Raw genomic sequence first — 24,236 nt, forward strand, 5'->3', positions numbered from 1 at the left:
GTTTTGTTTTTGGGAACAAATTCCGTATCTCTTTTAAAATCAAAAGGATTTACTCTGAAAATGTTTAAAAAGCATAAATGAAACCGGTCTTTTCTGGCCAAGATTTTGGGGATGTCACACTTAAGCCAAAGATTAAGGAGATTACTTTTAAACTTAAAACAAGTTGACAATAATAGACTTGGTTAACATAGTTTGTTATTTAAACTTAAAACAAATTGACAATAATAGAATTGGTCAACAGTTTATAACATAAGTTGAGGCGAAAATATATCAAAAGATGTAAACGACTATCGTGTTATAATTAAATGAAAACAAACATAATCTTCAAAATGAAAACAATGTACTTGTCAAAGAAATCCTTATCACATAATAAAAACTCAAATTAATAGAATAGTATAATATAACGCTACCTTTGATATCTTTTACATCAACCAATGATTGCCTTTGTGAATAAAATCTTTAACATGACGGTCAAACAATACAAAAGAAGCATACCTAGTTTTATCTTGAACACGTATTACGACCCTTACCCTAAATATTATTGTATGACACGTTAATGGACAATGAAATTAAAATTGAAACATTGTAATAAAGATTCATGAGACAAGAAGTTTACAAATGTAAAATTATAAACTTACTTGTTGAATACATCATATACTCCTCCGCAACCATTAAAATTAAATGGTTCACCATCGCTATCATCACCATTTTTAGTTATCTTTTTTGAACAGTCATGACAATAAAAAGAATACCATCCTTCCTCCAAATTGAAACCGATTATAGTAGCAATGATAGACAAACCAATTTCCTGATTGGTAAAAATACACACACATTAAAAAAAATTGTTATATATAATGGAAAAATATGAATAATATTAAGTATACCTCATTGTAATCTGGAATATCATAAATGTTTTTAATTTGAAAACGGAGGTAGTAACTTTATGGCTTGGCCACAACGATTTCTATGTTAAGTCGTGTAGTATTAATGGAAGACTCAACATTAAAATCGATATCAACAATGCTACATATAAGAAGGAAAAATGAAGAAGATCAACAATAATAATAATTATTGATTAAGAATAAGTAAAAATAAAACAGTAAATAATTATAACATAGTCATCAAATACATACACCTTTTTAAATTCTGAAATATGATGCATATAATCATTAATATGCAATCTCGACCCAAATAACCAGTTATCGACTTATGGCTGACCTATAAATAGCAATTGAAGTAATAGATTATTTCATATTATAAATAAAATATTAATGTAATGAGCATAAACATCTAAAAATAATTATTTTTACCACCCCAAGTCTTGAGCTTTGCCATACGTAGGAGGATGATCACAGGAGCATTTTCATTTTGATGTTCAGATATATAGCTATTCAACTTCAATGCAAAACCATCCCACAAAGAAACTTACATTTTCCTACCACTATAATTGATTGTTTGGATTATATGAATAAAATATTAAACATGATAAATTAATGAAAAATAAAGAAAAGTACATCAGATCTTGTGCAACAATTCTCATTAGCCTTGTTTCCCTTGCATTCTCCTTAATCACTCTAATGGGCTTAGTAGATACAACTTGACCAATAAAATCTGCAAAAAGTAAATTTGAATCAATTATTATAATATAAATTGGTTTAAAAAAATATATGATATAATAAATGCAAAACTGTTAAGGGAAAAAAAAACTCACCAAATGCAACACGAGTGTCAAAATTTCTGGCTGTCAGATCATGAAAACTCACAAAATTAAAAGGATCGATCCTATCAACAAAAGGAGTTGATACACGAATTGTGGTTGTTTTGTAGAAATTTATCTTATGCTTGTGAGCAACCAACACGTAATCTCCTTCGTTTCTGGTCATACCAAAGTTAGTGATTTGCCTTACAGCTCCTTCTTTTAGGAGGGCTTGAAATGCATTTATGAGATTTTTTTTGATTGTTGCATGTATTCTAGTGCCTTGTAGGTGATAAAGAATATTATTATATGAAACAAAAATAAAACATAAGTTTTTTTTTTTCATATTATTTTAATTTTACCTCCTGGTCCATTAAAATCATGTCCAAACTGCTGACCATGTTTGAGTTGTTTTTTTATGTCCGTTTCCAAATAATTACAACTTGAACACGAATATTCCATGATTCTTTGGAGGAATCTATGTCAGCCAGCTTATCAATGACGATTTCACTGTCATTGTTATGTGTCATTTTGCTTGTGCTATGAGAAATATAAAAGTATTAAAGATAATTATGAGATATAGTGAAAAAAATAATTCAAAGATTCACAAGGTTTTTGTTTAATGTAAATATGATGCTGTTCAATTAACATAGACATTCTTGGTTGACATACTTAACCATGAAAAAAACAAAAATAAACATTATTTGTATTTTGCGAAATAATAGTTGGCTGCAATTATGGATTAATGGAAGTAGGATGTTATCAAATCAAAACATACATAGTATGTTGATATATTTCACAGAAAACAACAAAGCTAAAAAAATGAGTATGAGCACTTATCATATAGAAGGTTGTAGAAAGGAAGAAGTATTGATAAACAATGAAATGCGTACATTTTGTATTTGATTAACGAAGCTAACAATTGTTTATTGCTATAGAAGGCTGTAGAAAGAAAGAAGTATTGATTTAGTATCGTGAATATCAATATAAACGAAGATGTAAAAACATAGATAAAACACAATAAAAACCCATATTTTGCAGGAGCGTGGAAGGAAAAATAAAAATGGGTTTTGGCGGAATTCAAGTTGATATTGTGTTTTATCTATGTTTTTACCTCTTCGTTTATATTGATAAAAGTCATTTTTATTGTGTCTTATCCCTCCAAAACCAACTCGAATTCAAAACCAACTTGGAGGGATAAGATAAAAGTCATTTTTATCTTATCCCTTAAATGTTGAATTTCAAAATGTAGTTAGGATAGATAATATCACACCCCCAAACCAAGGATGGCGGAAACGTCCGGGGGTGACGGACTTCATGTATAGGATCACAACAATGAGTATGATAGTGCTCAAAGTAAATACAACCAATCATAAATATAAATGAAAAGGTTACACCAAAGCATATGTTTACATGATTCAAATCAATTACATTATGATGACAAAATGAACTGTTTGACGATTTATCGTCCCATCCTCAAAACGCTGTTGATTTCCTGTTTCACTGAATTCTTGAGAATACAAGTAGTTTTGAAAAAGTGTCAACAATTAAGTTGGTGAGTTCATAAGATTTTGATATTAAGAGTTTGAAAATCAATCTTTGTAATGAGTTGTATGTTTCCAAGAAAAATCCAATATTTTCCTTATAAAAGTTATGTGGTGCTAAATACCAGGACCAAGAATGAACAAGTATTTGTCATACTTAAAGATATAAAAGTGGTTTTAAATTGGCGTAAAACCCTTTCTAATTTGAGAAAAATCCCGTAATGAATGGTGTGTAGTCTTAAATACTAAGACCGAAAGTATACAATAATATCTGTAATTATTGATATAAAAAGTGATTTTAAATCGACATAAAACCCCTTTTGATTTATGAAAATCCCCGTAAAATTTATGTGTTGTTAACTCCCTATGTGAGCCGCTATAACCATACTATGACTGAATGAAGCTACCACGACGTTTCTCAGGCGTCGAAAACTGTTATGACATTTGTCACACGTAGACCTGCAGGTCCCACTGTAGCTAACAGCAAGGTGTGGGGTGTCAAACCCAATATAGATCTATACACAACTATCACGTTCTCCCTACAAGAGACTCTGGTTATAACTACCAGGAATTTTAACCTGTACTCTAGGAGTACTAAGAAGAATGTCTCACGATTTAAGTTAACAAGTTTACGTGTGGTGTGCGTGAGTGTAAAACCTTTTTCTGTGGGAATAAAACCTTCCGAAATGTGTTTGTTGTGTTAATAGAAACATAAACCATACCTATTATAGTTTATCAAAATGTTCAAATGTAATACTTATAACTTTGTTTATTATGGTTAACTACTGTATTTGTGAAGGTAAAAACCCTTTTGTTTACCGATATGTATATATACCTTTTTCTAAGGTGAAGCAGCATGCAATATAACAACTAATTTAATTACCATACTTTTGTAGGTAAAAATCCATTTGTTTTCTGATGTATGACTATATACTAAGACAAAATTGTCATCTATTTGCAATAACATATATTCACATAAAGATAAACACCTTGCTCAACATGTTACAAGGTGAAATGAAATTGATAGCATTTTTCTGTTGTTAACATTTTCTTTTCTGTTCTTAGAAAATGTATAGAAAAATCATCAAAGGTCCAAATTAGAATCTGTAAGTTCTGAGAGTTTGAGGAATGAGTCTAGTTTGTTAATAAATTTGGTCATGATTTTTAATGGTCTACAACATGTGTGAAAAAGTCCATAATCACAAATTGGTCCGGATTTTCTCTTGAAATGATAGGCAGTTTTGTAAAAATCACCATAAATTGTAGAAAAATCGTATGGAGGTGTGCAAGTAGTCATTTTAAAGCTAAGAACTGGAACTACTGTCACCTAAAACATTTTTGAAAACTAAAATGTTTAAGTTGCCCAAAACAGTCTGTGAATGGAGTACACCTTTTCTGATGAAGGCTTTTAAATAAGTTTAGTTGTATTCTTGGTGTTTTAACTTGTAAACCCCCCCCCCCCCCCTTAAAACTTAAGAAAAACATAAAAGATAGGGGTATGAACTCACCTTGAGTGATTTCAGTAGATGGATGATGGAGAAAAGAAGTGTTCAACTCAAGAACACTTGAGAGGTACTTGAAGATTTGAAGATCTAACACAAATATGACGATGTTTGTGTAAGCAATCTATGATTTGGATGAAAGATAGTAGAATATCTAATTGTAAGAGGAAGATACTTACCAAATGTAGAAGAACAGCTTGGAAACAAGCCTTGAATCTTGAAATCTTAGAGAGAGGGAGTGAGAGAAAATGAAGTTGTCACTTGGTGGAAAAATGGAGTAATGTGAGGAGAGAGGATGGATGTTCCATCTCTAAGAACGTGGGAAATGGTTGGAAATCATGATAAAGTACTTTGACATGATCTAGGTATGGTAGAAGGAGTGTGGTTGGTCATGGAGTGGGTGTGGATGGTTGCTTGTGTCATAAACTAAAGAAAAGTCAACACTCCACCTCTTGTACTTCACCCACTCTTCTTGGATAAGATTTATCCCCAAAAATGTGATTAATTAATAAATATGGGGCCTTATATGTTAAAATAAAGTTTTGGGTGAAAATCCCACGTTAAAATAATTTAAAACGATCCTAAAATGCAAAACTAGTCGAAAACCGGGTGAAAAAGAGCTTCCTGCGAGACTTCTCGGTACTGGGCCGAAGGCGAAATGGAGTGAAAGGGTTAGGAGGCGAAGGCGAAGGTAGGGTTCGATGCTCGGCGAGGTTCGGTCCGAAGGGACCTTCGGGTTCGGTCTATGCGAGCCTTCGGTCCGAGATAGGGTAGTTCGCTTCTGACACCTTCGCTTCTGACAAGTTCGGTTCCTGAGAGGGTTCGACTCTTTAAGAGGGTTCGGCTCCTTAAGAGGGTTCGACTCCTTAAGGCTGTTTTTCGCATAGACTTCCGTTTTCGAGCTGTTTTCGTCTAATTCGAGGGTCGGGATGCCCCAAGTGATTATAAAAAGTTGAGAGAGATTTTGAGAGATTTCACACATTTGGAGAGATTTCTCATACTTAGAGAGATTTGGGAGAAATTTCACACATATGGAGAGATTTCTCTTACTTAGAGAGATTTAGGAGAGATTTCACACACTTGGAGAGATTTCTCATACTTGGAGAGATTTGGGAGAGATTTCACACACTTGGAGAGATTTCTCATACTTAGAGAGATTTAGGAGAGATTGCACACACTTGGAGAGATTTCTCATACATAGAGAGATTTCACACACTTGGAGAGATTTCTCATACATAGAGAGATTTCACACACTTGGAGAGATTTCTCATACTTAGAGAGATATGGGAGAGGTTTCACACACGTGGAGAGATTTGGGAGAGATTCTAAATGGAGAGAGATAGAGTGAAAACGATTAAGAGAGGTTTTGTGTGTGACATTTGTGAGTGTCCGGCTTCGCAACGGAAGGTCCGTAAACCCCGTTAAGCCATGTTTATGAATCTTACACACTCCCGATGAGTACGCAACATTGTTTTATCGGTTTGGTTCATTACTTAACGCAGTTTTAGGTTAATGAAATCTAGATATATGAACTTTCCCATTGGAATAGCGAGTTGTATAGTAATTACCTAACGTAAGCCCTAATACCCAAGGGTTAATTGAGTCGACGGGTTTGACTTGTTGACTTTAGTTGACTTTGACTTGACCAGAATTTTTCGGTTGTCACAGATAATGTAGAACATTTTAGGATTATTTTTTAAAATTTAAAATTAGGATAAAGTTGATGGTTAGTTAAGTTCCCGTCTTTGGTGGCTGATTTTTCGATTTGAATACGGGAAGTAGTTATGACAGACGAAAATAAATAGTGAATTGTTTTGTTAGGATGACATCACCAGAAATATTAAGAACAATCTAAGGGTTGAAATCAATCAAATAAATCCAATGAATGGTTCTGATTATTGAAGGTGCAATCATCAGGTTTCTGTTTTAATATATATATAAAGATAATTTTAAATAACATAGACACTCTATGAAACATAGCTTTAATCATAAACACTCTTTAAGGCTCAAAACTCACAAAAACACACTAGAGTTTCGACTTCAGGACAAAGGAAGGTGGAGGCTGACAAAACATGACCATACTTAATCTAGAGAATCAAAATCCACCCGGAACTAAACATACCCAACTCTGGAAATGATTCAACGATCGACATCTGCCCAAACTAATTTGAAAACAACAATCCAAACAGCAAAATGACAATTCCCTCAATGACTGATACTCAACCTGAGAATCCTAGTTCTCCCCCACTTAGGGCTCGGACCACCACCCACTGGTGTTGAAACCAAATGATAACTCAAACCGGCTTAAGCAGGTACAACCATTTTTAACTCTGGAATGAATAACACACATGGGATGACCTTCCAGAAAGGGATTAACCAATACTAAGAGAATCCTGAGTTTCAGCTGAATACCTTTGAAACTTTTCCAATCATGACCTCTTATCATTTAGGATTTCACCCCGAAGTGTAACCAAATATCGACTTACGATCCAAAATGTGACCTCCTTGTCTGCAATCCCAACCAACGATCTGATAACACATCAATCCACTTGTGAACCCTGCAATGACATACTGTCGCCAACCTTGCGACCAACAGACCCCAAGCTGGGCCGACATCCCGACCCTAAAGGTTACAAGCCTGCTCCTCCTTTCCTAAACTCAGAAAACAAAAATGGAAAAATCCCCTACCATGGATAGCAACATACAAAACCATCACTTAACCATTCTACTCCCAACTACAATCCCTAAGACGGTCATAATGGTCCTTTCATTCTTCAATCCCGCGACTCGAATACACAACCTCGAGCGAAACCTTCGAGACCTCAAACCAACAAGCTAATCTAGGTCTGCAGCTAAACAACCCAAATTGAGTTTACCACTGGGCCCCCCAAAACAATTTATAGACCCAATTTCAAGCCCGAGCAACCATAACCAAAGATTGACAGATGCAAAGCCCCAACCACAAATCATGGTATCCAACCATGCTATCACCCTTTGTGCTTTAAATAGTACGGGCCCAATACTACCTTACACACCTATCCATACTTTCCTCAAGGATCATCTCAGGTATTCTAAGACCTATCCATAAAATACTCCCAATACCTTGCTCCACAGTGAAACAACTGCACTAAAATTACTTCCTAGGCTCTCCTAGGACTCCCCCACACACCTCCTATGCCATTAGCTGCTAAAGAACCCCTACAAATGTTTGTTAACCATTTCATGAATACAATTACATGTAACAAAGCTTAAATAACCTTTCGACTAAAGGACTCAACCCCACAACGGTTGGACTCAAACAAGAGTTGCGCAATAGGCTCAAGTCCTTCATTCTAAGATTATTTAACCTTCATAGCATGTAATTTAATGTATTAATTATATGGTTAACTCACATCTACATGGGTCCCACAAAGCATAAAGCAAGGAACATTCGAGCAGAGGAGCCGACTAGCACTAAAACATAATAAAATTAGACTGTAACGCCCGTAGATTAGGGCTAGTCAATTTAGAGACAATAAGCTTCAAAAATGACTTTTTGATATAATATTAGTTAAAATGAATAATCTTAACTAAGTTGTAGTATATGTCACAAGGTTTCTGTGCATATAAAGAACGTCAAAATCTGAGTTATAACGAAGAAGTTATGACCTGTCGAAGTTTCGAGACAGAACCGGCACGACACAGCGCGACTTAAATAGTGAAATTACGTTAGAGCGTTATTTAGCCCTAGTGATCTAAAGAAAGTCGTAGAGTTTGTAAAACCGAGAGCGTGCATAAAAAGAATGCCTAAATCTGACTTCGTATGAGGAAGTTATGATTTTTCTAAGTTTCAGCTTAGCAGTATGCAGCCCGAAACTCGAATTCGAGATCGAGTGATTTCTAGTCGAATCAATCTAAACGAGAATCGAAGGTCTCGTCATTAGTAGTGCAACGATTAAAAGACAGATGAAAACGGACACCAGATGAAGAAGTTATGAATTTATAACGGAGTTTTCCTGTCCCGGCCTACTAAAAATAAATAATAAAAATAAAGTCAAAATTAGCCGACGAAGTCTAAACGAAAGTTGTAGATCGTAGTCTCACCTATGTGTGGATATAAAGAACGTCAAAAATGGAGCTCGTATGCGAAAGTTACGCGAGTTTGAAGTCTGCTTAATCGAGTACGCCCAACGTACTCGGAACCGCCTCAACTACGCATGCAATGACGTCACTCGAGTACATACCCATGCAATGACGTCTTGTACGCCTAGCGTAAGGCCTAGTACGCCCAGCGTACCTAGATTTACGCCCAGCGTAATCCCAGATTCAACACCCTATAAATAGAATGCGAGGCTGCCTTATTTCTTTGCTCATTTTTTCTTCTTTCTCTCTTGTTTTGCATCGTTTTGCGTGCAAGAAATATCCCGAAGCCCCGGTATCATTCCCGAGCCCCGAAACAAGTCCCGAAGCCCCGAAGATCCCGAGAAGTGCAATTCTCGAGCCGAATCTCTGCCCGCGAGAAGCCAATTTTTTTGTGAAGATCTTCCAGATCTACTGAATAATACTACTTCTACAAGTCGTAGTGCTGTCTGATCATCTTCTGAGCAAGTGAGTGTGTGGTTACTTTCTTCTAGCACATAAATATGAAGTATTTGCTTTAAAATGCGTGTTATGTGTTTATATAATATTGTTTATTTGATATAAGTATGGAATGGATGTTTTATATGGTTTTTAAATGAGTTAAACCGTATATGTATTTTATATCTACTAATATGTTGGGTAGAACATGGGTAGATGAGATAGTTGGTATGTGATAAAATAATGAGGTAAATGACGAGGTATGTAAGATGATTAAAGAATAATATTGGTAGATGAACCAATTAGAGAATGTCATAATACTAGCAGATGCGCTTAAGAATAATATTGGTAGATGCACCAAATAGAGAATGTCATAATACTAGCAGATGCGCTTAAGAATAATATCGGTAGATGCACCAAATGGAGAATGTCATAATACTAGCAGATGCGCTTATAGGATAATCCTAGCAGATGCGCTTATAGGATAATGTCGGCAGATGCGCCCAAAAGAGAATGTCATAAACCTGGCAGTCGCGCCTCATAGTGTATGACGTAATCCTGGCAGAGGCGCTTAAAGGATGATGTTGGTAGATGTGCCTTATGTAGCAATAGATTTTGTGCCAATTCCTTAGGTCAATCCTTAGGAATGAATGAATGGCGGGTAGTTGAATTCTTAAGGTAAAATCCTAAGAAATAAAGAAGATAATGGGGATGGGTAATTGGGTTGATTGTTTGATGGTTGAATATAATGATTATATTATTGTGGGTTGAAAACCCTATATGCTCACCAGGCTCCCAAGCCTGACCCACTCAGTTTTCTTTGCATTACAGGTAATGGCACAAGAGTATAAGTTGGTGGACTTGACAAGAGATTTTGGATTATAGATCAGTAGTTATAAATGACTGTTGTAAGGTCTATTTTTTTTACTGTTTATGCTTTTGGTCTGTATCAGAACATGACATCCCGAGCTTTTGTTATTTAATGAAAATACATTTCTTTAAAGAAATGCTTCGATAAATTCTTATCACATTTTGTTTTGGGAACAAATTCCACAACTGTTTTCTTTAAAAGATTACTCTGATTTTAAAAACAAGCATAAACAAATCAGTCTTTTCTGGCCGTGAAATTGGGGATGTCACATAGACAGATTCTCATACGAAACCTCTCGATCTCTATCTCCCAACATCTCGGGTGCACCTTCGCCATGCCCTCACTCTCTCAAGAGCGGCTAATCATTCCTCACGCTGACCTGCTATGAATCGCACCCACTCTAAGGAAACCACTGCCTCCTCATCCAATAACACAATTGGTCGGATGACACCACACAACACACCCTACCACTAGCTACCACATGACCCTCCATTGGCGCCATATGACTATCGCATGAATACAATCACATGTTTCACAGTTTAAACAATATTAAGCTAAAAGATTCAATCCCACAATGGTTGGACTCAGATAAGAGCTGCGCAACAGGACCAAACCCCTTATCATATGATCATTTAAACCATGTAGCATGTGACTTAGCGTATTCACTCAATAGCCAGTTCACACACAAAAGAGTCATACAACAATCGATCAGGGATTCTATAAGAGATAAGGCATCATAAAAACAGACAATTCTATCATACAGTTCCTGAAGACCCCTATCATAATACTAGCATGTTGTTCTAACATGTCAACGCATAATCTCACATAAATGTGTGGTGATTTGGGGTCTACTTACCGGCTCCGACTGATCGTACACATCCCATCCACCTTGATTATTTTGAAAACTATTTGAAAATTGTTTGAAAAATATTTTTCCTTATTTTGAGACTGGATTCACACGAGTGTTCCTCCAATTCACTCAAACCAAGGCCGTAATACCAACTTGTAACATCCAAAAATTTTCAACAAAATTTTTACTAATAAAAGTGTTTACAAAATTTGTATTTTCAAAACGTTATTTAAAATCAGAGTCTCCCAAGATCCATTCAACCATAAAACCATGCTACACAATCTAACTTATAGGAGACTTCCATTCATGGCCTACAATTAGAAGAGTTGCTCGTGAATTTGGAGAATTTAAAGAATGATAATTATTGATTTATTTCACTATTTGATGAGTTATTTTAGTTTATAACTTTTAACATTATGTTAAATGTTTCTTTGCAAAAGGGAAAAGGTGAAATGATTCCTGTATGGATGAAGATTAAGGAACTTTTTGCATATTTGGAATGTAAAAATGCATATATATATATATATATATATATATATATATATATATATATATATATATATATATATATATATATATATATATATATATATATATATATATATTCAGTTTGTTAAAGATGATGTTGGTTAGTGGATGATTATCTTTTCTTTTTTGCAAGGTTGTAAAAAACGTTCGACGTTAGCTAGTTGGTGGACTAGGGTTAAGCGATTAATCGGTCAGGCGGAGATTAATCGGGGGATTAATCGGGGACCATTAATAGCTAATTTGCTGAATTTTAAAAAATTAAATATAACTAATATCATATCAAAGTTCATAAATACCACTAATATCATAACAAAATAGGTTAGTATGATTAATACAACACTAATCATGTCTCAAATAGTTTCTATTGAGATAAAAACTTCTTCAAAATCTTAGAATTTCATCGTTTTATATTCTTTCACTCATTATATATGTAGGGATTAATCGTTAGGTGTCCTCTAATCGGTCGAGTAGCGCCTAGGGATTAATCGGAGATTAATCGGGACCTAGTCGGGATTTTTACAACAATGCTTTTTTGTATTTTTCTTTTGTTTTTTCAAAAGAAGATGTTGGTTTGTGGGTGATTATCTTTTTTTTTTTTTTTTTTTTTTTTTTTTTGTTGTTACAGCAATGTACTTTCTTATTTTTTTTCACTTTTTAGTTTTTATAGAAATGTGGGTTTTTTCTTTTTTCACTTTTGATATCATTTTGTTATCATAATGGTTAACCGATATTAACCATTAACCATAGCCAATGGCTACTAAAAAACATTAACCGATTGTAATGGTTATGGTTCGGTTTTGATGTATAACCAAACCAAACCAAACCACCATATACTTACCCCTATCTAAAATGACAAATTTGGTATCCATTGTCATTTTTGGTAAATGGATAAATATTTGGTCATTCTCATCTATTTCTCATACTAGCTCTGAGACTGATGTATTACATAGGTTAATTTTTTTTCAAATAATAGTTAAATATGAAGGTTTAAATATTTGAGAACTTTGAATTTAATAGAAAATAAGAAAAAATAATAAATTATTAAAATTGAAATATTTTTTTTTGTTGTTGAAAACTATTTAAATATCATTGATAGAAGAAAGTTTTATATAGACGTAACGGGTAAACGAGCAACAAGCTATGTCGCAACCATTTATTATTACATTAAAAATATTATATAAAATTTAATAAAATAAAAAAAAACCCATAAAATGACATGTGGAAAATTATTTATTCAAAATAACCACAAAATGACATTTGACAAATTAAATGAGTGTGACATGTGACAAAAAATATTCATTTATTATAATAGATATATCATGTGGTCATATAGGCACAGGGACATTGGGTCATTCACATCTTTTTTCCATGCATAATCATATGGTCAATTTTATGATTATACCTATTAAAAATTAGTAATAACTGAATATAAATAAAAAGTTTGCATAATCATCTATAAAAGTTACAAGCACCTCCCAAATGAAAATATATATCCCTTCCCTAATCCGCGTTAAATTGAGAAAGCACCTCCCAAATGAAAATAATAATAAATTAGGGTTTCTTTTCCACTTGGAAGAAAACAATTGAGATTGCCTAGATATAAGCAAGTTCTGGGAGCACATAGGGGGTGTTTGGCCTGACTTTTAAAATAACTTTTGACTTTATCTTTTAGGAAAAGTCCCAAAAGATGTTTGGTAAACTGAAAATAACTTTTCTAATCAACTTTTGCAACAGAGTAAAATGGGTCTTTTTGAAAAGTTACAAAAGCGTGACTTTTTCTAACTTTTCAACAGGTAAAACCATTAATTACTTTTATACCCCACCTACCCTAATCAATTCCCAGTATCCTCACGAATCTCTCGTTCTCTCCGCTCACACTTTCTTCTCTCTCGCATCTTGCTCGATCGATTTGCCTTCAACACCGGCGATCTTGCTGACCGGCGATCTTGTTGCAACGCCGGCGGTCTTCCTGCTACACCGGCCTATTCCGTCTCCATCGCCGACAGGTAAGTTTTCTTCTTCTTTTCCAGTCGATTTCCAATGTTGTACAACATCTTTCTGTCGATTTTACAATCGATTTTACTATATCTTGCTGTCGATTTCCAATTTTCAGTAGCAAAGACATGTGGTTTTTCGATTTTCCTTGAAGTGTTCTTCTCTCTCGCTGTCTCGCATCTGCTGTGATTTGTTCCTCATTTCTGAAATTGATATTCTGTGATTAACATACCTTTGTGAAATTGATGAGATATGGATGAAATATTGATTAATAATTAGTGAACTTGATAAAATATGGATTAATAATTAGAGAAATTGATGAAACATGAAGCTGATAGAAATTTTTTGTTTTGGGATTGTGTTAACAGGTAACCAATTTCTGTGATATTATGTTTTTATGTTTTGTTTAGAATTTTGATAAATGAATGAAATCATTTAGTAAGGTTAATGAAATTGGTTTGTTGTTTAAATGTTGTACTATATGTAATTCACAGATAATGGATGAAAACAACACTATAATTGTTGATTGTGAAACATCTTTGAAAATGAAAAAACCAAAATTTGGGTGGGATAATCGTACCTTCATGGTGTTTGTTGATTCATGCTTGATTGAAAAAAAAAGGGGCGTAAAGCCACCGGCTCCTTTGATAAAGTTGGGTGGGAAAATATACAAAAAGGCATTAAGGAGAAAACAGGTTACATCCTTGAAAAAAAACAACTAACAAACAAATGGGAGAACATGAAAAAAGAGTGGAAGCTTTATGACCGCTTAATGAGGCTTGAAACCGGACTCGGTGGGACGAGAAGCCTAGTAGATGCGTCGCCTGAGTGGTGGGAGGAGAAAATAAAGGTATGATTACTATTCTTTTTAATTATTTTAAGTTATGATTACATATAGATTGAACATATTTGATTTATAATATCTTTGTGTTTTGTAGGAGAATAAAGATTATGCCAAATTTAGGAACACAGATTTGAGCATATTTGATGAGAAATATGCTACTTTGTTTCGGGATTCTGTTGCCGTTGGAGATCAGACTATGACTCCGTTACAATTTCAAAACAATAGCAATCCAAACGAAGAAAATATGGAGGGCAAAGGATATAGTGATGAAATCAATTTAGATGATGATGAGCCTCTTTTTCCTAGTCTCCATGAAAGTAGTTCAAGTAAAAGGAAGAGGTCTTCTGTTTCCAACAACCGTCCAAGCAAGAGTAAAAATTCAATTTATGAAGAAAAAGTTGATGCTTTATTGGATGCCATATCATCAAAAAACACACAAACTTATCCACAAAATAATCCTTCCCCAACAATAGCAGATTGCATGGCCATTGTCATCAAGTTTCCCGAGTTTCGTGAAGGGTCCAACGAATTTTCACAAGCATTGCTTGTCTTCACCAAAAAACAAAATCGTGAAGCTTTTATGTTTCCAACGACCGACGAAGCCAAGATGGAGTTTCTTAAGTTACTTATGAAATAATGATTTAGCAATATGTGTTATGCTTTGACATTTATGTTTTATGTTTTGACATTATGTGTTGTCCTTTGACATTATGTATTTGACATTTTATATTATGTGGTATTGTTTGTCTTTATGTATTTGACATTTTATATTATGTGTTAATGGTTGACATCTTTTTATTTGTATTATGTAGGATGGATAGTGATGATTCTAATTCATCCGATGATAGTGAACAATGTGGGGTGGAAGAGGATAGAGAATTTGAAATGTTATGTGGATTAGCTTTGAAAGGGATAATGATTGCTCGTAACTTACGTACGCCATGTCACACTTCAGACCGCACAGGGCACATGTTTATTACTGAAGTACTAAATGGCCATCCTAGACGTTGTTATGAGATGTTTAGACTCAACGTACCGGTTTTTAGACAGTTATGCATAAATCTTACTACAAATTACGGGCTACAACAAACACGAAATGTATCTATTAAGGAGTCTGTAGGAATATTCTTGATGACTTTGGCTCATGGGTGTAGCAATAGATTTGTGCAAGAATTTTTTAATCATTCGGGGGAAACGATTCACAGGCATTTCCACACAGTTTTGGAAGCCGTACTAAAACTGAGTGCCGACATCATCAAGCCAGACACAAACTATAATGATGATGTTCCCGAATATATATTAAATAAGCCTCGGTATTATCCAATGTTCAAGGTATTATCCAGTGTTTATTATCTTGGTAGTCAAACTTTAACAAATAATTTATTTATGATATATTTTTGAATTTGAAGGATTGCATTGGTGCTATAGATGGGACACACGTCAGGGCATCGGTTCCACAAAAAGATGAAGTGAAGTACATTGGTCGAAAGGGATATGCAACACAAAATATAATGGCTGTTTGTGATTTTAACATGTGCTTTACATTTGTTTGGGCCGGTTGGGAGGGGACTGCATATGATACAAGAATTTTCAATGAAGCCTTACAGAGACTAGATCTTATGATACAAGAATTTTCAATGAAGCCTTACAGAGACTAAATCTTAATTTTCCTTATCCAACGGGCGGTTAGTATTTTTTTTGAAACACAAGTTTTATGTTTTTACTACTTGTTTGAAAAGAATAATAAATGTTTGTTTTATTTACAGATAAATATTACGTTGTTGATGCCGGATATCCAAATACGAGAGGGTATCTTGCTCCATACAAAGGCACAAATATTCGTTATCATTTACCAGATTTTCGACGTGGACACACGGCTGCTATTCGTGAACCTCGTGGACCGAAAGAGAAATTTAACTATCTCCACTCATCATTGCGAAATATCATTGAACGAACTTTTGGAGTGTGGAAAGCTAGGTGGGCGTTATTAAGAGACATGCATGTTAATTACAAGTACAAGAACCAAGTGAAAATTGTGATAGCATCGATGGCGATCCATAACTACATTAGAAAGGTTGGTAGGTCTGATGAAGCGTTTAAGAGGGCACAACAAGAATCCTACAATCCCGTACGAGGTGATACTGATAGTGATGTTTACGAAGAAGGTCCAAGTACACGTAGCACGAGCGATGGTGATTTATATATGGCAGCGATACGGGATATTATTGCACAAGATATAATCACATTGCGAAGATGAATGTAATGTTATCTATGATATTTTTTTTATGGATTATTTACAATTTGTATGAACATAATTTTAATATTATCATGGTCTAATCCAAAAAAATTAGAAATATTTTAATTTGTATGAACGTAATTTATATTTTATATTTATATGAACGTAATTTTAATATTGTCATGGTCTAATACAAAAGATCCTCTTATGAATTATTTACAATTTGTATGAATTTAGTAATTTTATATTGTCATTCTCTAATCCAAAAAATTACAAATATTTAAGAAAAAAAATTATATTTTATATTTTCTAATAAAATGTTTACAAAATTATAATATTTGTTTAAAAAAAATATTAAGTATAAAATAATATACGTAGAGTAGTAAATCAATGTAAATATGTAAACATGTCATTTTTAGTCATTTTATATGTAAAAGTTAAACCAAACACTTTAACTTTTGACTTTTTACCTTCAAAAGTTAATCCAAACACTTTTTTAAAAATAACTTTTGTAAAAAATTCTTTTACAAAAAGTCGTTTTACAAAAAGGACTTTTGCCCTACAAAAGTTAATCCAAACACCCCCATAATTAAAAATGCACATTTTCTTACAACATGAAGAAAGCAAAGGCAAAGCATGATGTGATTTGATGATCGATTCTAGAGGTGTGATTTGATCTGCATAAGTGGTGTCCCCTGTGATTTTATGAGATGAACAGCTATCGTTAAATAAGAGTGTTGGGTGATGTGGAAGCATTTATATTTTACTAAAATTTCTTTTCCTTACGATTGAAGAATATTTCCTTAAATAAGCACAAGGCTTGAAGAATGGTCCATATGCATTTGACCAGGTTTCGAGTGTTGAGCAGATATATTTGGATCCAAGAGTATGATCGGCCCAGTAAACAACTCCACCCCTGATCAATGAATAATGATGATGATGTAAGTAAGTGTGAGATCTCTCTTTTTTTTTTTTTTTTAATGTATATATGAAGATAAAGAGAAGAGCAAATTAAAGAAGAAAGGTAAGGTAAGGTACCTATAAGAGGGGAATCCCATTGCCACAACAGAAGCAACATCGATATCAGAAGCCTTCACCACGCTTCCTTCTTCCATGATGCAACAGACTTCGTTCACAACTGGAAATAATATCATCTTCATTATATCTTCTTCTGACAACTTTGCTACCTGCTTTATTAATTAATTATTATATTATTATTATTATTATTATAGGAAGTGGCCTGGGATATAATAAGGTAAAGGAATGAATTTCAATAATATATATATGGATTGTTATTGCACTACTTTTTTAAGCAGCAGCAGCAGCAACAAGAAGAAGAAAGCAAGAGGTGTAAGTATACCACCTTAAAATCATTTGGCGAATCCTTTGCCTCCTTCCAGGTAGAATTAGATGAGCCTGTGGCATCGAAGTAAGTTTTAAAAGAACAAATGAGAATCTTATATATAGCCAGGATATTGTTTCTTTTTCTATTTGGAATCAACTCAACAGCAGCGCAAGTCAATACTTATTACCAGTATCTTGCTTATTCTGAGATAGGGTTGACATGCTCTCAACAACAATGTCCATCATTCTGTCATAAACATATATATATATATATATATATATATATATATATATATATATATATTGCAAGCCATGGTTAGAATGCTATGACAGATGTGAGCAAACATTCCAAATTCCAACAGCCAACCTGAATGGACTGATGGCCATCCCAAATTTGTCCATCACCTGCTCCACACGGTGCTTCCCTTCTTCACCTTGTTCAGCAGCAACAAACATTGCTGCTTGAGAATACATGGCACGGATCCTGTTCACCACAAGTCCACTGCCATTACGGACCAAAATTGGTGTTTTCTTCATCTTCTTTGCCACATCAAGTAAGTCAACAATTACTTGGGGCGATGTACACTCGGTATTGACTATTTCCAGCATAGAGGAACTGCAAATATTATTACAACTCATTGTTTACCAACAAAACAAACTATATGATTATGATTACCTACCTACAAAAGTGGGCCCCAGCAATCCGGAATTGGGATTTTGTTCTTTCTCCAATTAGATTTAAGTCAAGTGTGGGACTACTGCTTGCAAGAATGCAATGTTGAGGGCAATAATGCTCAAGGTCAGCAAAAACTTGCTGCTTTAACTGGATGCTTCCCTCCACTGCCTGCCAACACACCAAAACTTTTAACTTACTTACTGCATTTTGATTCAACTCATTTATAACATAGATAATGGGCCTAGCTTCCACCATAATTTCAGCTCAATCAATGTGCTCTAAGAAAAGGATTTTGACCTATAATATACTTTCACTCTTTTTTCGTACACAAATCCCTGAAAATGTTTTTATTCGAAAACTATAGGTATTTATTCAATAATTTGATTGGCAGCCAAGTCTTGAGGTTATTTTACACGGTTATAATAAAAAAAAAATATAGCCTATTTCACACTTCTCGCAAACAAGTCCCTGGAGAAAACTCTTTGCATGATTTAGTCCCCTTAACTTATTGGAATACCTGAAAACTATAGGTATTTTTTTTCTTTCAAAAATGTGATTCTTGCTCAGGGTTATATTAAAAAAGAAACCTATATACTTTCACACTTGTCGCAAATAAGCCTCTGAAGAATAACTATTTGCATGAGCAAGTCCTTTAACTAAAAAATACCCCATTGCTTTTGTAGTGTCATGTGTTTGATACATATGATACCACATGACATTGGTTTTTGTTTTGTCATTTGTATTCGGCTACCAAGTTTTTGTTTGATACTTGTGTCACTAGCAGTCCACTTTGACAAAAACCTCAACATCCGGTTATCGTTAAATTCTAGAAACATACCTACTTCTCATGTGTTACAATTTAAGAAATTTACATCATGCAATTCTTTTTCAGGGATTTATCTGCCAAAACCCTTGTTGTAACAGCTGAATTATATAGTTGGGACTCACACTCACCTCTACAACTAAATCCACATCTTTGAAGCTATCATAACTGAGTACACCCTTCAACAGAGATACAGTTCTTTCAAGCTTCTCCTTGGTCATTTTCCCTGCCATAAGATGGCTGTGCAAATTGGCTGAAGATGAAGATAACCAAGTAAGAGAGAGTTGTGAGTTGTGACCATACTTTTTAAGCTCATATCATGACTCACCTTTGATTTCACCGATTGCAGCCTCCAGAGAATTCTCATCATCCTCCTTAAATATTACAGGAAAGTTAGCAAGGATAAAAGCTGTTGCTATTGCTATTGACCCAGGACCAATAACACCAACTCTATTTACTTTCCTTGGCTGCAACCCCATATCAGTTATACCTGAAATCTGTAACTGCTTTTAACAAGTCATCTCATCAACATTAACTGTTAGTATAAGAAAGGTGTCCAGACCAAACTCCAAACCTTGGAAGTGTTATATCGAGCAAAGAAGATGTGGACCAAACTTTTACAAGTTTCAGATTGCCGGAGTTCATTCAAGGCCTCTGCTTCCTGCCACCAGAACTTTTTCAGCATCCATCCATCAAATTCAAACAATCAAAGAAATGCAATGTACCTTCCATAGTCCAATACGAGCACCAGAAACTATACCCTCTTCAATGACATCGATGCAAATTAATGGATGAGTCACATTTGGGTTCTGTTTTTGTGCTTCATCTCTCGCCGTGTTCAGTATTAACCTTGCTTCTTTTAATGGTTCTAGTCTGTCGGTTCTGTAAAGGCTATGAATCCATGGTTTTCTGGCTTCTGAAATATCCAAAGCCCATCTAGATGCACTTCTGATTAGTTCATCAGCAGGGGCTACAGCATCAACAAGGGACATACTAAAAGCATCCTTCCCATTTACTCGTTTTGACATCTATTATTTGAGAGAGAGAGAGAGAGAGAGAGAGAGAGAGAGAGAGAGAGATCAGTTCATCTAACACATGATTAAAGAAGCAACAAACATATGTAGCATACCAGTATCATCTCCAAAGCCTTAGGAAGGCCAACAAGGCGTGGAAGACGCTGAGTGCCTGGTTCAGATGGTAGCTATTATGTATGGATCATACTGAAAGGTTTATATATATATATATATATATATATATATATATATATATATATATATATATATATATATATATATATGTGTGTGTGTGTGTGTGTGTGTGAAAAAATGTCACCTCCATATCCAGGAATGATCCCGTATTGCAGTTCTGTCAAGCCAAGTTGTGAGGTAGGTGTGGATATGCGTGCATGACATGCCTAACAAACAAATTAAAGCATTAAAAAAAAAAAAAAAGAGTTGTCATTTGAAATGAAAGGAAGGTGAAGGTGAATCATGTTTCTTACCAGTGCTATCTCTAGTCCACCACCAAAAGCAGGCCCATCTATAGCTGCTACTAAAGGCTTTCTTGCAGCTGCATGCAGCATAAAACACAGACCACAGCTTAAGCTAAGTGCTAACTTATAAAACACAGACCACACTCATGCATATAAATTATAATGAATATTTACTATGGGAATGCTAAGACACCGTGACTCTTCTCCTGACTGAAGCCCCAGATCCCCTATGCAGGTCAGGTGACCCATCTATCAATAGAAAAAAAAAAACTTTGCTACAACTTACAAGTTATTTTTGAATTAAAGAATAAAAATATGATTATATAAATGAAATAATAGATAGTTACGTGAATCAGGGGTCCAAGATTTGTAACTTTAATGATGGTTTATACTTTGTTTCACTTATAGAAAACTCTGTTTTTGCCTGTTTACCCCGTTTGAGTTGGACATTATATTAATAACCGCAACATGTAAAAAATGACAACCTACTTTCACAACTTTACTGATTAAGTCCCTCAACTTCTTTTTGTTGATTAAACCCTTACAATTTAATTGTCTTGTTCAAAAGTATGTAAATGTAACCGCGGTCGTTGCGTCAATAAAATTACCTGTTTTCTATAAGACATAAAAGTATATTGGTTTTATCATTACAAAAAAAAAAAAAAAAAAAAAAAGTCAAGTGGGTAAAAATCAATAAAAATGGTGAAAGTACGTTGTGCTTTGCCCTTATACTTACACTCAACTAGATGAAATGAAAGTTTTTATTAAAGTCCTCACATCAAAATAACCACAAGGTTTTGAAAACTATCATACAAAACTAATAACAGCAATTAATAATATAAAGATGGTTTTGCCTTTAGATACTTCATGTGAAAAAGCCCATAGTACTCATGAGCCATGTCATATAGAGAGAATTGCTATCATCAACATTGACATTGATTTTGGTAGATACCTATAACAAATTGAGAAATCACAGAGGTATAATGAATGACATACCTTCCAAAAGGTTTGTGATCAACTCTATTGATATGAAACCAACCTCGTTTCGTTCTGTTGAATAATAGTATTAAGTATCACAATTCACAAAGATAGCAACACACGCAATTCTAAGAAATAAACATAAACTTGGTTTACTACTCACTCTTTACCATCTCAGATTTCCCAAAAACTTTCACGTCGGCTCCCCCAGAAAACTTACCCCCTGAACCTATTCAATCAACTCATTGTTTATCATATTATAAGTATACCATAAAGTACCTTGAATAACAAAGGTCAAAATTTTATGCATACCATTTACCACAATCGCTTTAACTTCATTGCATAGCAGGGCTTCTTCAATGCTGCTTTTTAAGCTAAGCATAACTGAATGACAAGAAAAAAAACAATTATCTTGGACATGGAATAGATAAATACAGTCATCCAATTCCAGAGTAATAAGTTCTGAAAATTAATCATTAGCGTAGCTGTCAACATACAAAACCAAACCAAGACATAGTTGTAAGGTAGATTCCATGAGTAATTGTTTCATAAATAGAACAAACACATCCTGCACATATTCATAGTTACGACTTAGGACATTTTAACGTGTCAATGAAGAACCGAAAATTCGTATTCGTGGACAATTTAGCCACGGTGTGTTCAACTACATAAATAAATAGCTACCCTAACACTTTACGAAGAAGAATTTCTCAGCAAGCTTTACTTCATTCATAGTTTTCCTCTACAAAGCATTACTTCGTGACAGTTCTGAAGTAGAAATCAGTCCATTCTCGTATAAGAAATCACGGGTCGGAGTGTTTCTCTCTAATAAACAAGTTCTTGATCAATTTCAACGATGAAAAACAATTGTAGGTATTTGTAATTGTATGTATGCTCGTACTAGGTATTACCTTCAAAGGAGAGTAAATTGAGAGGGGGGTTGTTGAGGGTGATGATAGCTACACCGTCGTCTCCAATCACCAGTTGCGTTTTGGCTTTCATTGCCATCAGCTTGGTCGCTTTTTCTTGCTTTATGGTATAGTGTTATTCCTCTGGTTTGTTCTTGCATCTGTGCTGTATAAATTAAGAATCGATGATCAATGGACTGGACGGCACGGGGCGAACACAGACAAAAGCAAGAAACATAACACCCTCTTCCCCACTTTAACTTAACGTGCGAAAGGATGGTAAATGAATGGGAGTGAGTGAAACCAAAGACAAGAAGGAAAATTCTAATTTTTTTTTTTTTTTTTTAACAATGAGGTAATGTATTTTTCAATTGACAAAATTGCAAAAAGGTCCCTGTGGTATGTAAATTTTTGGGATTTTAGTCCAAACAGTGACTTTTTTGGTTTCGTAGTCCTTTTGGAGTGGTTTGTATGTGAAAATGGTCCCTCTGAAAATTGAAATGACTATAATACCCTTGGGGTATTTATTTTTCATTTTTCTTTCATTATTCTTAAATTTTAATATTTATTTATTTATTTTAACAATTAAAAAAAATAAAAAAGGTCCCACCTCTCTCTCTCTCTCTCTCTCTCTCTCTCTCTCTCTCTCTCCCCCCCTTAAAAAACAAAGCAGCAACCGGAGGTTGTTAGCCTCCGTTCCAGTCCTACTTCTTCCTTCTTTCTCGACAACAGACAAACCTAAATACCCCCTGGAGAGCATCATTTCTAGCTGCACCCACTATCGGTCGAAAACAACTCGTCGACACCTCTAATCGCTGAGTGAATCTCGTGAAAACCCCACCGGAAGTTTCCCCCATTTCACGACTGTTTTCAACCTCCAACAAGATCCCTCATTGATCCATCTACTTTAATTTGAGATCCACAAGTTATCCTTCCTGTTTTTTTGTCGAATTCAAGCCAAAACGACCAAGAACAATTGCCACACGCCACCGTGGCCGGCGGTACGCGGAGCAAAGGCACAATTGCTCCGGTGGAATTTTTCAATTGAAATCAGATTTCCTAAGTTCTTAACATGTTGGTTTTCCATTATATGTGTGTAGATTGTCTCCAAATCATCCCGTTTAAAAAGTTGAGTTTGGAATCGGTTTCAGATTTCTCGATCATTCTGAGTTTTCATCTTCTAGGTTTTCACAGAGGTTTTTTCTTTTTATGTGATGTAGGTCTTGTATCTGATTTCTTGTTCATCCAGTCACAATCCTATACAGATTCAATATCAATGGAGTTATTATCGGGTTCCACTATTTAGATTGGAAAAGAAGCTACTTCAGAAACATCTCCTGTTCTTGTAGATGGATGAGCCACGTCAAAGGAGAAATACGTAGGAGGATGGTG

General features: G+C 34.5%; 3 protein-coding genes across 6 annotated transcripts; 2 read left to right on the forward strand and 1 right to left on the reverse strand.

The window, feature by feature from the left end:
- The first annotated feature begins 13,530 nt into the window (after positions 1–13,530).
- LOC145052242 (uncharacterized) lies at positions 13,531–16,001 on the forward strand. 2 transcript variants are annotated; one of them, XM_079000028.1, is made up of 3 exons: positions 13,531–13,554; positions 14,038–14,393; positions 14,482–15,137. In XM_079000028.1, the coding sequence occupies exons 2-3, from the start codon at positions 14,283–14,285 to the stop codon at positions 15,022–15,024; spliced, it is 654 nt and encodes a 217-aa protein (XP_078856154.1). In that variant the 5' UTR covers positions 13,531–13,554; positions 14,038–14,282; the 3' UTR covers positions 15,025–15,137. The 2 variants fall into 2 exon arrangements, 1 of the variants encoding a protein (XP_078856154.1); XR_013684036.1 differs by lacking the exon at positions 13,531–13,554 and adding an exon at positions 15,797–16,001 and having other exon boundaries at positions 13,773–14,393; positions 14,482–15,719.
- A 4-nt stretch (positions 16,002–16,005) lies between these two features.
- LOC145051186 (uncharacterized) lies at positions 16,006–16,644 on the forward strand (the record flags this gene model as incomplete). Its single annotated transcript, XM_078999306.1, has 2 exons — positions 16,006–16,072; positions 16,154–16,644. Coding segments are annotated over 2 exons (558 nt in total), but the record flags the coding sequence as incomplete, so codon positions are not given.
- A 416-nt stretch (positions 16,645–17,060) lies between these two features.
- LOC145055750 (glyoxysomal fatty acid beta-oxidation multifunctional protein MFP-a-like) lies at positions 17,061–23,114 on the reverse strand. 3 transcript variants are annotated; one of them, XM_079004143.1, is made up of 18 exons: positions 22,848–23,114; positions 22,249–22,320; positions 22,100–22,165; positions 21,955–22,008; positions 20,968–21,035; positions 20,799–20,880; positions 20,596–20,651; positions 20,192–20,494; positions 20,041–20,127; positions 19,795–19,963; positions 19,598–19,719; positions 18,648–18,811; positions 18,335–18,583; positions 18,156–18,214; positions 17,987–18,039; positions 17,662–17,813; positions 17,410–17,539; positions 17,061–17,318 (listed from the first exon to the last, which is right to left on the reverse strand). In XM_079004143.1, exons 1-18 carry the CDS (start codon positions 22,942–22,944, stop codon positions 17,283–17,285), a joined length of 2,019 nt encoding a protein of 672 aa, XP_078860269.1. In that variant the 5' UTR covers positions 22,945–23,114; the 3' UTR covers positions 17,061–17,282. The 3 variants fall into 3 exon arrangements, with proteins under 3 accessions (XP_078860269.1, XP_078860268.1, XP_078860267.1); XM_079004142.1 differs by having other exon boundaries at positions 17,662–17,810; positions 19,795–19,969; XM_079004141.1 differs by having other exon boundaries at positions 19,795–19,969.
- Positions 23,115–24,236: the final 1,122 nt, after the last annotated feature.

Source organism: Lactuca serriola, chromosome 5 (genome assembly GCF_051521515.1).
Source record: "Lactuca serriola cultivar US96UC23 chromosome 5, Lser_US96UC23_V15, whole genome shotgun sequence".
NCBI classification, from domain to species: Eukaryota; Viridiplantae; Streptophyta; class Magnoliopsida; order Asterales; family Asteraceae; genus Lactuca; species Lactuca serriola.

Excerpts from the sequence above, each read along its gene's own strand:
- LOC145052242 (XM_079000028.1), top strand. The coding sequence starts at position 14,283 with ATGAAAAAAGAGTGGAAGCTTTATGACCGCTTAATGAGGCTTGAAACC. Across the intron at positions 14,394-14,481 it reads GGTGGGAGGAGAAAATAAAG|GAGAATAAAGATTATGCCAA; the intron begins GTATGATTACTA and ends TGTGTTTTGTAG.
- LOC145055750 (XM_079004141.1), bottom strand. The coding sequence starts at position 22,944 with ATGGCAATGAAAGCCAAAACGCAACTGGTGATTGGAGACGACGGTGTA. Across the intron at positions 21,036-21,954 it reads GATCACAAACCTTTTGGAAG|CTGCAAGAAAGCCTTTAGTA; the intron begins GTATGTCATTCA and ends TGCTGCATGCAG. Across the intron at positions 20,495-20,595 it reads AGGCTTTGGAGATGATACTG|ATGTCAAAACGAGTAAATGG; the intron begins GTATGCTACATA and ends CTCAAATAATAG.